Consider the following 15,798-nt stretch of genomic DNA (forward strand, 5'->3'; position numbering starts at 1 on the left):
TGTGCAGTCCAGCACAGCATCACCACCGCCCTCTACGCTGCGATGCTCCTTGCCAGCTGTGCTGCTGGTCAAGCTGAAGGCTCCACCAGCCCACCAAGACCCACACGTGAGGTTACACCATACGGCAGTGCACCTCCACACATGCAAGGGAAGCACATGGAGGTCTAGCCCTCGGCAGCAGGGAGCTGAGGGGCTCAGCGGGGAAGAGACCTGTGATCCTACATGGCACGTCAGACTCATTAGCCAGATCCAGCCCTGCAGCAAGAAGGGACCCATCTCCCCCAGGGACCCCATCACCCCACAAACCATTGCTCCTCAGCCTGCCCAGCCCATGTACATGGGCCCCCCTTCTAAATGTGGGGGTCCAGCTGCTGGCCCTGGATTAGACACCAGCACACACAGGGCTGTTCTCCTGCTGCTGGCATCCTCACTGTGTCATGCCGGGCCTTAGGAGTGGCCTGGGTCCTATTTTAGCAACAAAGAGTTAAGCATTTTCAATCTTTATTTTACAAAAATAAACCCGTTTTGCCCTGGTACTCTGTGGCCCCCAACCTTCCCCTCCGCCCATGCTCCCGTTCCTCTCCCTGGAGCTCCGGCTGTTGCGCACCGCAGCCAGCCGCTTGCATGGAGGCTGCTGGTGCCGCATGCTCTTGCGAGCATTGCCAAACAAGCACCAGGGAAGGGGGTTGGTGCCTCTTTGTGAATGCCTCCTCTTCCCAGGATCCAAGCTGGAAACTGCCCAAAGATGCCTCCTGGTGGCTCTCCCATTTCTGCACAGGGAGCAAGTCTTAGGCAAGTCACTCAGAGTACACACTTTGAGAAGGGGTGTCCGTCCGCCTGTCCGTCCCTCTCCCTTGGATGGAAAAGCGAGCCCCACGAAGTTGCTTCTTGCCATCGGTGGAGCCGGCAGGCTGCCGTTCCACTGGCTGGCTCAGTGCTGGAAGCGTGGGGAGCTGATGTGGGGCTGGTGGAAGGAGTGTGTGGCGTACAGCACTTCTGGAGGTGGTGGAGGGGACGTCAGGATGGAGCAGAGCGGTTCGTGGGAGCTCAGCATCGAGGCGAAGTGCTTCATCTCCTCCGTCAGCTGCTTGATCTCCCGGCGCAGGGCAGCGTTCTGCCTCTCCAAGTCTTCGCTCTCCTGAGGAGACAAAACCACAGGGGCTTCCTCAGCGCGGGAGCCTCAGAGATGAGCTGGGGACACAGGGGTCGTAGTCCTGCGCCTCTCTGCCCCGCCGAGTTTCCAGAATGACATGTTTCCGGTAAATTCGGCAGAGCCGCGCCTGGGCAAACCCCCCTCCCCCAGCCGGCCGGGCCGGGCGCGGGTGCGATGCTGGTGGCCCCAGCCACCGCTCCCCAGCCCCGGCTTACGAGAAGTGACTGTGGCGTGCTCCCGCCCAGGCTTTCTCGCTCCCTCTCACGCACACCGCCCGGCCGCTTCCCGGGCCACCCGGCCGGGGGGAGGGCGCGCTGAATAACCGCCGTCTTTAAGCAGAAAACCACCTGCCACAGGAAACCTGTCATTGCCCTGGAAAGAAAAGACTCACTGCTTCCTGCTAGCAGCCGGGGAAACCAGCAGCACGGTGGGGAGGAGGGGGAGACGCTTGAGTCAGAAGAAAAGAGAAACCGAGGCCTCAGAAGAACTGAATTAATAGTGTTATTAATGAGAATAACAACAAAGGGGTTCATAATGATGCTCAGCCTTGTCTCCCCGATCCCGAGAGCATCGCGTCTTTTGCTCCCTCTACTGCTGCCAAAGTGCAGCCAACTCCAGGCTGGAGCATCCCGGGCACTGACCGACCATGGAGCCAGCAGCCTGGGCAGGACCAGAGGAGGGAGGGAGGACGTGGCGGCAGGCTCTGCAAACTTAGCCGAGACAGCTAAAGTGGGACCCAGTGCTCTGAGGCCCTGGAAAGCTGCACCACCACCTCAGCAAAGCGAACCTGTCACCCCTCCGCTCGCCCCTCCACTGCCACGCTGACTTCTGACAGTGCCAGCCCTCTGCGCACAGGTTGAAACACACCCAGCAGTTAGAGCGGCTGTCACAGGAGGAGCTTGCACAGCAAACGGGTATCTCTTAGACGTGACTAAATGCTTTGGAAGTCACGACTGACATCGAACTCAGGAGCTGACGGGAATCACCCGGGGGACCGGGAGCCCCAGCCTCCCCATGACTCATTCGCCTCAAAACACAAGCTATAAAGCCCTGGGGCAGATGGAGCTGCTGGCTCCTTTCATACCACCACAGCTCAAGCTGAGCCATGCTCTTCTGGGCAGAACCACATCAGAGAAGCAAAGTCCCTGATGCAGAGCAGACCAAAGGCAAAGAGCACTCGGGGAACGAACCCAGGAGCAGCAGAGAGTCACTGTCCGCCAGGAATTGGAAAAACATTAGCAAAAAATCACCATCCGTCCTCTACGTGCCTCCCCCCACTTCTCCAGCTGCATGCCAGGATCCTCTCTGTCTGAACCAAACTGGGCTTAGCCCCCCTGCTCCCATCCCCATGGGAAGGCAAGGAGTGTGCGCTATCAATGATGGCTGAGCAGTAGTAATCTCGTAAGCAAGTGGTTTGTCATCCACTCCGAGAAGGGCGGCCCAATTCTTCTTGGTGCACAGCTATGCAGGATCTTCCTGGGGGAGGATCAGAGCCCATATCCATCTCTAGGATTACCTTGGAGAGAGCACTAATCCCAAGGAAAGGGTATCTCTTCACCCCTCTCAGGCACAGTTGCCCAGAGCAGTCGCTGCTGACAGATGTAATGCAATCAGCCTAGAGCCATGTCAGCTCTAGGAGGATCATCAGCTACTGAGAAAAGAGTGAAATCTCTGTCTTAGACCCGGCTCCAACCATGGACTGAGGGCACTATGTAAGGAGGAAGGTTCAGGACCGGCTTCTCAAGAATTCTTCCCAAAAATGGGGATCTGGGGGAATATGAAGACCACTAAGTCAAAGGATGGGTTTTAGAACATAAGCCCAATGACCACTTTTCAAAGGGTAGCCAAGCCCAGCACAGGGATAAAGATGATCTCTACCCATTGCAGGCTGCATGTTCTGCATCCTGCTCGCCAGTGGCCCAAAACACATGAGACAGACTGCACTTACCAACGTGCAAAATGCAAAGGAGCCCAGCCCCTGTGCTCCAACACTGACCACACACTCCTGCCCAAACACACACAGACAGAAGTGACCATCCCTCCTGAAAAGAAGACGCCTGATTCTTCACACTGGGAAGGGCCACAGGAGTGCCCACACTGCCACAGAAGGAGAGTGGGACAGCAGGGTGAAACCAAAGGAGGGAAGATCCATGCTAAACAACAGGAAAAGCCTCCAGGTACTGTACAGTGTTCAGATGTAGAAAGAGATACAAGCACTACCATGGAGACATTTTAAAATATTAGAAAATTATTAATATTTATTTACCTATGCTGTGTGGTGTCTCAGGGAACAGACCAGAGGAGATGGCCCCTTCAGCTCCATATTGCACCATCATCCATACCAATGAATACAAAGCACTACCATCTCAGAAAAGCATCCTTGTACACTGTTGCACTGCTGTATAAATGATGGCATGAAGAACAAACCTGGGGAGAGCCAGCCCAGGTGAGCCTGTGCTTTCAAAGAGCTTCTGACTGAGCCAGTCAGAAGAGGTTGGGAAAGGAAATCAGTAATATCAGACTGAAAGATAAAGATGGATTCAAAACTAGCTACAAAACTAAATGCTTCAGTGGCAGTCATCCTGGGCTATGTGCTCTTGCTGCAAGTGCTGTCACCTACATCCTGCCCTGGCCTCGCTTTTCCTGTCCTGCCTCAACTGAGCACCTCCGCTCTGAGTCCCCAGAGGAAAAGCATGTTGTCCCCTCTGTGAGCCCTCGGCGCTGGGGACGGGAAGGGTGGGAGTTCTCACCAAGTGCAGCGTGTCTGCTTTCTGGGTCTGCCTCAGGCGGCTCTTCTGGGCAGCGATGCGATTCTTCTCCCTCCTTTGGACTTTCCTCATGTCATCAGAAGAGTCCTAGGGAAACAAGGCATGGAAATTACTAGGTCATCCCCTCCCTTGCCCTGCTCCTGCAGGGCAGTAGGTGGGAACGGGACACAGCAGATAACATCATTGAAGCACAGGACATGGGATACACACCCTCAGCACTAGGATAAAGCCATACCCCAGGGATGTGTGATGCTTTTTACATCCCCGTTGCCAGGAGGGGCAAGTCTGATACCCTTGGGTGTCCTGGCACAGCTGGGAAATGACCACTATCCCTGCACCAAGACACAGGTCTGGGATATGGCTTGAGGGGCCAGAGTAAGGACCACTCTCTGGAACACAGATAATTTGAATCCCTCGTACAGAAAACCTTTCCCTTCCCCATCTCTCTGTGGGGATATGGCACTGCAGATATTCCAGGTCCTTGGCTAAACCATCTTTCCAGAGATTCAGCCTGTGTTTTCCTCCTCTCATCCCTGTAGGTCCCACCACCTCGCCATCACCCTTCTCTCTCAGGCTTTATTTGTTGCAGACCCTTACAGCGCAATGTGGCCCCGGCTTTGTTTAACTAGACAAAATCAGAGCTTTTCGGTTTTCCCCAGATCTCATTTGCTCCAGCTCTCTGATCTCTGTGCTTGCTCTTTTCTGGAGTCCCGTGGTAGCAAAGCTTGCAATGCTGACTGCAACACTCCCAAGCCCCTTGGGCAGGGGAGAGCAGAGGTCTCCAGGCCCCAGGTCATGAGCTTCATGCAGCAACCGTTCTCTGCTGAGATCTGGTCCTGCTGCTCCCTTCTGACAGTTGAAACCGTCACACAGACTCTTTCATCTTCTATTTTCATATTGCACTGCCTCTTTTGTAGGCTCTCTAACATTCACACCACCGCTTCTCCACAGGACTACAAAACTCAGCCACAAAAGTTATCTTCCCAGCCCATCAGTCTGTCCACATCCTCTCCCCCCTCCACCCCGCCCAAGATCTTTTCTTTGAACTTAACCGTTTATCCTTGCCTTCAGTACCCTACAAATGTCTCAGATACAGCAGGTCCCAAGTCCTGCACCAAGTCCAGTCCCTGTGCTTTGGCAACCCCTGCGCTTTATCCCCTTCTCTACCAGGATGTCTCCCCGCCCCTGGGTGCAAGCCCAAAATCATCTGGCCTGATCATCCCTAAGATTTCTGAGCAAAATCTCAGGTACTTGCTGTTGTTGCCAGCCCTAGAGAAATGGCAAATGATAGACATAATAAAGCTTAGCCAGAAAAGGCAGTGGAAATACTTTGGACTTGGGTCAGTATCTGCCAGCAAAAGACCTACCATTAAGGTACCCCGTGCGACAAAACCAAATCCCTCTGTCAAGCGTTACTGAGACGAAAAACCTCTGAGGCTGACCAGAAAAGAAAGCAGACCCAAAGTGGCAGAGCTTTTGGGGGTCCTGAGAGCTGTCTGCGGCAGCAGGAAGCAGGCAGGCTGCCTCTGAGCCGTCCCGGTCCACGGCGACGAGGTGCACACTCAGGCTCCTCGCCAGAGCGCCGACTCGCACACCAAAGCTTCCTGCCTGCTGCCTGCCTGGCACGTATCGCAGGGCCCACGGTGTCCAGGGTGTCCCGGCCCCCCAGTTGCCCCTGGCATAGCCCCAGGTAACCAGGCTTCCTCTCTCCATCCGTACCCAGCCTGGTGGCCGGCGCTTCTGCCAATGCTCTTGGCTCAGCCCCGCATCCCGCTCCCCACAGCCGTTCCTAGAAAGCCCCGCCATACTGCACTGTGAAAACACCAGCGGTGGATGCGACCCTTCCTCCTGCCCACCCATGGCCCACCGTGAAGGACTCTCCGGCTGGGGAGAGCGGGGGAACGGTCCCCACTTTACCTGCTTGCTGGGAGGGGGAGACTGGCTGAAGCTGCTGGAGTCGCTGCTGTCGGAGCTGTGGGGCATGGCTCCCGTCTCTGGCTCCCAGGGCCTCTTCAGCTTCCTTTGTGCTCTCGGTGTGCTTGCCTTCTGTCTCGCTTCCCTTCCCTCTCCCCTGCCCTCCTCTGTCCCCCCTGAGATGGCCCTTGGCTTCCCGGCTCTCGCCCGTCCTGGAGGCACGCTGTCCTCCTGCCCTGCGCTCTGCCACTTTCTCTGCCTCTCCTCTCGGAGCCTCTGCACCTTCCCTTTAGGTCTCGGCCTCCTGTGGTTTCTCAGAACCTCGGGGATGTAAGCTGAAAGTCACGTGGCCGGAAACTTTAAGGCGAAGAAGAAAAGTTACAGAAGAAGAAAAAAGAAAAAAAGAAGAAGAAAAAAAAAGCACATCTGGGAAAAATGAGCTTCAAAATAGCCTGAAAAACCCCCGAAAAACACCTTCAGGCGGTTGAAAAACAGTGAGATGGGTTTTCTCTGAGACAAACAGCAGAGATGGAAAGGAAGAAAAGCCCCGGCTCTGGCTGCGAAACTTGGACCCTCAAAGGAGGGCAGTGCGGAGGAGGTGCTGCTGGGAGCCCCAGAAATTCCAGGGGCACCACGCACCGTGCCAGCCCTGCACAGGCAGGGGGTTGGTCCGGACCCGGGCAGCCTCCACCACCCCAGCCCAGCCAGGGAAATTCCCAGGCAGCCACCCACCTACCCACAACCCACCTACCCCCTCCCGCTGCCCCCGACACCATTGACGTGGGTCCTGGGGAGGGGACGGGTACCCTCAGCAGGTGCCACGTAAATGCTCTTTGTGCAGATGGCTCCCATGTGTACGATAAAGCACCAGCCCCACCTAAGAAAGGTTTGGGATTGTAGAACATTTGGACTGGTTTTGGTAGGACTGGTATTTTCCATAAGGCAAAGCTCTTTAGCGCTTTAAAATGCTCATTAATACCTCACCACAGGCCCGTAAGGGGAACATCAACCCTGGCACACAAATTAAAGTGCTGTAAATGTAATGGTCTATGGACCCAGAAGCTAAACCTTAGACCTAATTCTCACTCCACACCATGGTGTGAGCTTGGCTACACCCCAGGGGATGTGAGACTGTCACACAGGGGTCCTGACTCCCTGCCTGCTCCCCTCTAGCCCCCTCACCACAGCTGGCAGTAGATGACGTGGGACAGGACTATGGGGAGACAGGAGCATTATGGCACATTGGAGGTTGTTTCCTTGCTACTCTCCCTCTGCCAGCACCCAACTTGGGCATGGCCCATGCAGACAGCAGCAAAGGAAAGCTGCTTTGCATCCCCTTGTTTCTCCCCTGGTCTGTGCTGTGTGGGACTACTTCCATCCTTAGTATGAGCCTCAGTAGACTGAAGAAGTACAAGCAGCCCCTGGGGCAGCAGGGCTTGAGGAGTACCTTCAGAGTACCCATGCTAGCGGCTCTGGAGGTGACAGTGCAGGAGCAGGGAGTGCCAAAGCAGGAGTGATTTGCTTTCTGATCTGCTCAAGTCACCAGAGCCAGCAGGATGAACCAGGACCACATGCCAACAGGCTCTCCATCCACAGGCAGGAGCACACGTCTTCGGAGCAGCTAAGTTCTCGCATGTGCTGTGAGGACCAGATAAAGAAACAGGCATGAACCCACCCACAGTAACCCACTCCTATGGAAAGCAGCAATTCCCAGTTCCCACTTACTGGTTTTCGTTGCATATTGGTATTCTGGTTGAGTTTCTCCTGCCTCTAGCAGGAGCATCGAGCAAGCCTCAGCCACAGGGCATCAGCAAGGGCACTTGAGAGGCCGTTGTCATTAGGGCAAAAGTATTGGCAGCTTTGGGTTTGCAGCCTTATTGCAGCACAGAAAGCACATGCGCAGAGGAGCACAGTGCAGACTTGCGTGGGCATTGCTGGCATTTCTTCCCAGCCCTGCCACTCATGGAGCCAACACAGGGGCAAACATGTCCAAAAGCAAGAACCACGTGGGGCTGGCTATGGGCTGGGTGGCTCCAGGAAATTGCCTGGCCTCGATCCAGTAGAAAAACTGCTCTGTTTGGCCTATTTCCCTCTTCAGAAACACCCTGTGGCACTGGTGCGCTACCCTTGGCCCTATTATCTGAACATTTCACAGCCTTGAATGTATTTTTTCTCCCGGTGTGCTGTAGCGAAATGCTAGGATCCTCCACACTTTTGAACGCGGCTACGAGAGTTTGCTCGCTCAGCATGAGCCACCCTGAGGGACCCCGTCTCCTGGCAGTGCAGCCCTGCTGTAGCAGGCAGGGCTCCTCTGGCACGGCCGGCTCTGGGAATGGAGCCGCCGAAGGCACCAGCGAGACGAGGGGCTCGTGGGGTGTTGAGTTCAGGCCTCCCAAGGCACCAGCTAGCGGCACAACCATTGAAGCATCCATTTGCTCACTGCATCGCTACACTTCCTCTGAACTCTGCAACCCTGTGTGGCACTTCCTTTCCAGGAAGCACACCTCTGGATTTCCCGGTCTCCTGAGGAAACCCACGCTCCTTTGCTGGCAAGCAGGTCTCAGACACCACCTGACCTGCCCTGCTCTACCGGCTGCTGTTGCTCAGGACAGGATGGAGGGAGCTCCTTCCTCAGGGAAAAGTATCCTTGTTCCATTATTGAGTAAATAAGCTGAATTCCCTCCGTTTGTATCTAGCAAGGCTGGCGGTTGAAGGGAGGTGATTGGGAAGGCAGCGGGTGCGTTGGCAGGAGGTGGTGCAGGGAAGCTGGGTGTCCTGTCAGGAGCTGGATGGTCAGTGCAAAACTGGCCAGAGCGTGGCTATGGCAAAGGCTATTCTTTGATCCACAGGAGGAAAGTTTTGAGCTGCACCCTGGTTTGCCCAGAGCTGGGCTTTTATTAACAGCTGATGGAGAAATCTCAGGAGAGAGCGACATTGCGGAAGAGTGTTTGGACACTTGGTCTTGCTGAGCGGGAGTAAGGGAGCACCTCTCTTCCCTCCTTGCCCAAACACACTCCTCACCCTCAAGCTGGCTACACTGCTAATGAATTCCAGTCACTTATGAGCAATGAGTAAGTGTGCTGTAAATGAGACAGCGTCTCCTGGCGGGAAAGTGGGCAGAACCTTCACAGCTCTCCCCTGGGCTGGGCAGGACCCATCTTGCCTCCTCGCAGGCAGTAGCCCGTGCCATTCCTCCAGGGAGATCTCTGATCCCCTGACCCAGAGCAGCAGAAGCCACCAGTGTGGCTCCACCAGCGTCTGCTCACAGCTCTCCAGGTGCTGTCCTGGGCACCTGCTGCAGGCACAACATGGGGACCTAATATCCTCCTGTCCCTCCCCAGGCTCTCCCTCTCCCCTCCTATCAGGGAGATTCTCAGGAGCCAACCTCCTAATCTCTCTGGTTGATTTAGGTGACTAAATTTACGCCATGAATAATGACTTTCTCTCTGGGATCATTTAGGTTTCTTGATCTTAATCACAGTAGCTTTGAAATCACCATCAGTGGCACTGGATAAACTCACAAGTGTTAGGTTACTGCCACACCGGCAGCTTGACAGAGCAGAGATATTTCCAGAGGTTTTTAGGGGAAGGATGGGGCCCTCCAGTTCTGCGTTTGTCTCTTCTGAATAACAGCAGGCACTGCTGAAGGGAGTCTGGTTCTTTCCAGGACAGAGTGGCTGCAGGGACTCTGGAGGCTGGGCTTAGTGTGATCTCGACTGCTAGAGAAACGGTTTGAAAGCAGCAAGATGCAGTTCAGCAAGAACAAATGCAAATGTAAAGCGAAGCAAGATGTAGGCAGAAGAACTGGGGAATAACCGACTGGGCAGCAGAATGGCAGGGAAAGATCTGGGGGTTGTAGAGCATCGTAAACTGAAGCTTCGCCAGCAGCGCAGAGGTGTCACAAAAAGGCCAGGTATTGGCTGGGGGTGCTGGGTGCAAGGCAGAGGAGATGACTGCCCTGCACTGCCTGTGCAGCACCAGGACCCATTCAGAGTCACAGGTCCAGAAGTGGAAAAGTCTAGAAGAAAATAATACAGATGATAAATACAGAGGAATCTTGCGCTAAAAGAAAGGAGTGAAGAAGTTGTGTCCTTTTAGCCTAGAAAAGAGAAGTCTTGGGGGTGGGAAGTGGGTGGGGAGGAAGGACCAGTCTTTGATATGTTGTAATGGAAAGGGTGGTCAGCTGTTTTCTGTGCAGCCAGCGCAGGGCACAAAGCACCCGGCTTTAGATGCAGCAGGAAAGGTTCAGGTCTGAGGTTCAAAGCAAGATAAGGTTAGGAAGACCTTGGGATGGAAAGTTCAGGAAAGTTATTCAGGCCCCTTTATCTGAAGTGGCTGGGCACAAACCTCTGTCAGAAAGGATCCAGGCAGAATCCTGCTTCTGTAGGATGGGTTAGAGTTAAGTTCCCAGGGTTTAAATAAGGAAAAGGAAAAAAAAAAAGCTACTAAGATGGGCTCCTCAGAGCCCAGAGAGCACATGGGACATTTCTCAACCTTAACTGCAGCCAGTTCCTTTGCCCCCAAAGCCCAGAAAGGTCCCTACGTCCCACCTGTGCAAACAGCTTCCTCAGCACAGGTGGTTGCTAGAGTTTCCTTGTAAACCTGCTGCTCCAGCACTCTCACCTTCTGCAGGCTTACGGCAGCAACATTGAAAACTGCATCTCACCCGTCTTGTTTGCATGACCATTCAGTGCATAGTGCTATTTAAAAATCCAACCTAGAGCAGCTACCAACTTCAGCTTCCAGTAAACCACCAAGTTTGTTTCTGCTTCGCATGTAGCATTTTATGCAAATGATTTCTTACAATATTTGGACAATTGCAACAATTTGCTTATCATTCCCCACACGAGTTTGAAGACTTTTGTGTGGAATTTGGTGCTGATAAGAGATGTTAAGCAAATGGTGGTGTTGAACAAAAGTCCTTGCTCTCTACCAGACAAGCTTCTGCTGTGTCCACTCTATCAGCACATGTTGGTCCTGTCTGCGATGTGGGCAGGATGGCTTCTCTCCATCACCAGGGCCATTTCATCTCCGCTGAGCTGAGTGAGTGTGAGAGTGAGGTTGTGGCAGGTGAGCTCAAGCGTAATCCCACCAAATTCATCCCACCTAGCAGAGAGCAAATGCCCATCACATCAACATTTTCAGTCCTTACTAGGCACAACCTGCCAATATACAGGAAATGCGTACTTTACACCCCGAATGTCTGATAAATGGCAAGGGCTGTAAGTCAAGCACACAAAAGCATGGAAATCCTAGAATTAGCTCCCTTAAGCACGCTGCATTTACACCCTCATGCCACGTAACATGCTGTGCTCTATAACTGCATGATCCACAAAGGTTTCTTCCCTCGGATGGCTGCATTACCTTCATCGCTGTCCTGTGGTCAGACCCTGCTCCAACATCCTGCTTTTCCATGTCTTCACAGACTCTTTCTAGTGCTCATCACCTCGGCACTGAGTGCTTGCTTCAGGGCTATTAATGAATCGGTTTTCTCAGCCACCTTTTCAGGTGTGGGGGTGGAGTTATCCCTATTTAACAGTTGCAAAACAAGAGACAAAGAGAGATTTAGGTCATAAGTACTCATTCATTTTGGACACAGGGTTTGAACCAACTAGGATCTAATTTTTCAGTGTGTTTGGCTCTATATAGCACTTCATTTAACCAAACCCCAGCTCCTCATGTCTGTGACTGCAGCTGCAAACTTTTAGCACTTCTGTAAATCGGCTCCAGCAAATGAGGAAGACAGGGCTGCTCCTGTGAAAGCTCTTGCTTATGCGGCTTACCGACTCACAGAGTAACTTCGAGGCAGGGGCGGGGGCAGACTCAGCTCTCCAGGGAGGCACCAAGTGTCTATCCAGGAGACCCTCCTTTCTTTGTGCAGTCCCTTGCTTCACCAACTGGATAGGAGTTTCCCAGCCCTGCTAAGAAAGGAGGCAGCCTAGCTGACATTCCCTCCGGCGGAGGTCCAGCCTGAGCGCTGAAGAGGTAGCAATCCAGGGCAAAATGCAGGAGGTGATCATTTGCACAAGACAGCTGAAGCTAGGTTGCCGAGGCAAACCCATTTCTGGCAATTTCTAGCTCTTCAGTACTTGGCTTTGCCACTTTTACGGGTTTTTTTGAACATCATTAGTAATGCTTTTTATGTCTGTTTTAAAAGAAGGAAACTATAGAAAGGAAACACCAAATCTGCTAGCTTTCCAGAAATGCACATAGAGCTCCAGGTAGCTGGGGTCTGTCTGACCCTGCTGGAGGGGGAGAGCAAGCCTGGCCAGAGCCTCCCAGCTGAAGGGTTGGCAGGAGATTGTCAGGGTCTGACCTCCAACACATAGGGGAGTTTCAGTCTCAACGCACAGATAATTAGAGTTCACCCCAGGCTATTGAAGAAATGAACCACCGTCTCCTTCTCCTGTCCTGTACATATCGACTGGTTGGGTAATTAGCTGAGCAACCTCTAATCTGTTCCTGGCAAGGACTTAGCAGCTCATGAGCAAGTACTCAGATGTGTACTTATATGACTCTCCAGGTCAGCAGATCCCAAATCCTGGTAGAGTACATCCATTTAAGGCCAACCTTTCTCTCACTGCTCTCTTCACAGGCCATGTCTAGCTGTTGGGATCTGGTCAGAAACAGACCAGACCACCCAGCCGCGCTGGATATGTACACGCTTGGGGCACTTGAAAGGCTCAGCTGCCAGACGCCCCCCCCCCCCAGTCAACCAGGGCTTCTTTGCTTCCGCTGCCTGGGCTGAGCCCACCGGTTGAACTATCCAAGCGCATGGACGGGGACTGCAAAGGGTGCAGATGTTGTCTGACGGTTTGACTCATCTCGGTGGCAGTCTCGTTCGGTGATGATGGGGAAGGCCCAAAGAGGAAGGGCAGTGACCCGTTTAACCAGAAGGGCTGATCCACCCAGGGGTAGACTTAGCCGTGCTGGTAAGGGGCCATAGCCCCAGCTTCCTTCATGCTGCCCAGCGTGCACATTTCCAGGCTGCACAAGGGCAGGAGAGACGTGTGGTTGTCCAGCCCTGCTACTGTGGCAGCAGGACCCAGCCTTTGGTCTCTGCTAGTACTGCAGCAAATCCAACTGCAGCAACCAAGCAGCAAAAATTGTGCTCCCAGGGGATGACCACAGCCTGAGAGGGCATTTGATGCTCACTGGGCATTGGTTGCAGCCATGCCCCATGGCATGGGGGCGGAGGGCGAACGCATTACTTGTCTCTTAAATTAATACATGACTCTTGAGTATATTACGTGGCTGCTCCATGACTCCATTCAGAGGAAAATGTTCTTCAACACCACCCATCACCATAAAACATGTTCAAGCCTCCCAAGGATTGAGTTCAGCTTATTTAGGGCATGTTCTTGCAGCTAGACTGTCCTGAGACACCCATCTCAGCCGGAGATGACTGTGAACAGCACTCATGCTAGTACCGTACTCCCACCCCAATGGGATCTGCCTCACTTTTGGCTTCGGGGGGGTGTATACACTGGTGCTCCCTTCCCCCCACCCCCTTTGGTGGCAACAAGTGCTTCCCAAACCCTTCAGCTCACGCAGCGTGGTTGGAGGAGGTGTTCGGCACAAGTAGCTGTGCTGATGGGCACACACACAGTGAGCTTGCGCCCGGGGCGTGCAAAGCAGTGCTGGAGTACAGCGTGTCAGAGGCGGCACGGGGGAGGACAGGCAGCGTGGAGCAGAGCGGCTGTGAAGGAGAAGGCAGGGGAGCTGTGCAGAAGGTACACTTCGCACCCGTGCAAGCAGCGCTGATCAGCAGTACCACGCTGTCAGAGTTATCAAAACACACATAAATGCATATAAGCCCCATCTGCCTGGGCGCTGCATTGGCACACGCTGGTGCACCCGCCGGCTGGCACGCACAGCTCTCGCCTGCTGGCAGCTTGCCGGGAGACAGCCCGTCCCAGAGCAGGCTGCGGGGGGAGGCAGCGGCAGAGCTGAGCCCCTGCCTCGCACAAGGTCCATCCCCCGGAGCCCGTGGCTGCCTCAGGGCTCCTCAACACCTTTTTGAGAGAAAGACAAGGGGGGAGGCTCATGGTTCACCGCCTGGACGCAAGGGAGGACCTGCTTAGTGCTGGCTATTTCAGAGGGCTTGCAAACCCCCACAAGACTCCCAGGGGGCTCAGAGCAGCAGAGGGAAGGAGTGGGCAGTTTCAGATGACCACCAATCCTGTGCTTTCCACCCTCGCATTTCGGTGCCCCAGCATGACAGAGGTGCTCCTTAACCATCCTCCTGGGGCATGGCTGATTTTCCTACGGCTTTGGCAGTGGCTGCCGGCGCCTGTGCCCAGACACAGCCGACCTGCGGGCTCTCGGTGGCACCTTATCCCCGATGGTGCTTTGGAAGAGGGATGAGGGAGAAGTGCTGCACCCTAAGCCGTGCCAGCAATGCTGCTGCAAGGCCCTGGCTTGAAGAGCCACTCCTCCTGCTGTCACTAACAACTGCCAACACTGGCCTCAAAGAGGGCACAGAAGAGACAGAAACTCCTTCCTGCCCTTCTTTACCTGAACCCCAAATTAGGTGTCCGAGAACCATGCTATCTTCTATCTTTTTTAAGCCAAACTTTTTGACTTGAGTTTTAGGTATCCTTGGTTTTCATCTCAATACCTGATCCCTTGCAAGCCCTCTGAAACTGTTGGCCGATAGGGCATCTTGTCCACCTGCACAAAACAGTTTGCTGGCTCTGTGAAAAGTGTGTCAATTTACCAGTTTGAAATGAGTTGTCTTTCCATTTCTTTGAACATCTTGTGAGGGGGTGAGCAGAGGAACAGACTTATCTCTAAGCCAGGCATTGCTCTGCACATCTCTATCACGCGGCACTTCAGTAGTTTCCGCTCTAAACTAATGGGACTTTTAGTCTCCACATAGGGAAATTTTCCTGCAGCCTAATTTAGGTCAGCACCCATCTTTGGATGTCTCCTGCTTTCACAGCAGGGCAACCAGAAGCAAACACAGCACCCCAGGAAAGCTTCCCCACAGCCATCTATGATGGCATTACGGTTATAAAGGATGGATATACTCTTCTTCATCCCATTCCTCATGCAGTCTTCCTTCTTTCCTCACTGCCGCATAGTGAGCGGGACCCACCAGGTAGCTCTACCCCGAATTTGGAGCACAGCCTCGAACCCATTGGCACTCTCATCTAAACCACCTAGGCGCCAGCTGGCGCTTAGGCGTGCTCCAGAGCATGGCTTGGAGAACTGCTGAGGTGCTGCTACCCCAGCGTACGAACCCAGCCACCGAGCAGCCCTGGCCCTTGCAGCCACGACAAATGGTTGCTATATCAGGTGAAGAAAAGTGCCCCAAAACCCTGTCTGAACGAGGGCAGCCCAGCAGGGTACACTGGCGGCTTGCATTGTTCCTAAAACTTGTGCACGTAAGGCAACAACCTGTAGGTGTCCTATAAGCAGCGGAGTGGGTGCCTGCAGCCACATTTAAGTCAGCTCTGCACCTCTCCCTCACAGACGCAGCAAACACCTTGCACCTGTACCTGGGGCACTTTGTTTGAACCAGTGAGTTTGGTTTTGCCAGCTTGTTATGCTGGAAGCATGGGGTGCCATTGTCCTGCCTGGTCACACAGCAGTGCCAGCACGCTCCAGCACCTTGACTAGCTTAGCCACTCATCCATCATCTGCTGGCTGGAGCTGGTGAATGAATCGGGTCACTTTGCTTACAGGGAAGGTCTGCAGAGAAGAAAAGGGATGCCTCACAGCAAACGTCTACATAATGCAGCAGTGACTCTGCCTGGCACCCACGGAGTTTGCCTCTGTCACAAAAGCCAGTAGCCCACGTACTGAGAGGCACTTGCAGATACCCACACATTAGCTCTAGTGCAAACCCCCTCTTGCTAACTGTCTGGTCACCAGGCATTCAGCATCACCTTGCAATGAGCTGTCAGTAGCCATTTTATCCTCAACCAGAAACTACATGTTAGCCTGCCTAAAGGCTCC

At 53.8% G+C, this 15,798-nt stretch overlaps 1 protein-coding gene across 1 annotated transcript; it reads right to left on the reverse strand.

Moving 5' to 3' along the window:
- Positions 1–525: 525 nt before the first annotated feature.
- BATF (basic leucine zipper ATF-like transcription factor) lies at positions 526–6,137 on the reverse strand. The gene is made up of 3 exons (XM_030043913.2): positions 5,839–6,137; positions 3,904–4,008; positions 526–1,138 (listed from the first exon to the last, which is right to left on the reverse strand). The coding sequence occupies exons 1-3, from the start codon at positions 5,902–5,904 to the stop codon at positions 932–934; spliced, it is 378 nt and encodes a 125-aa protein (XP_029899773.1). The 5' UTR covers positions 5,905–6,137; the 3' UTR covers positions 526–931.
- Between the last annotated feature and the right edge of the window lie 9,661 nt (positions 6,138–15,798).

Source organism: Aquila chrysaetos, chromosome 2, assembly GCF_900496995.4.
Source record: "Aquila chrysaetos chrysaetos chromosome 2, bAquChr1.4, whole genome shotgun sequence".
Taxonomy (NCBI): domain Eukaryota; kingdom Metazoa; phylum Chordata; class Aves; order Accipitriformes; family Accipitridae; genus Aquila; species Aquila chrysaetos.

Coding starts and splice junctions, on each gene's coding strand:
- BATF (XM_030043913.2), bottom strand. CDS start 5,904: ATGCCCCACAGCTCCGACAGCAGCGACTCCAGCAGCTTCAGCCAGTCT. Junction 4,009..5,838: donor CTCCCCCTCCCAGCAAGCAG/GTAAAGTGGGGA, acceptor TTGTTTCCCTAG/GACTCTTCTGATGACATGAG. Junction 1,139..3,903: donor AAGCAGACACGCTGCACTTG/GTGAGAACTCCC, acceptor TTGTCTCCTCAG/GAGAGCGAAGACTTGGAGAG.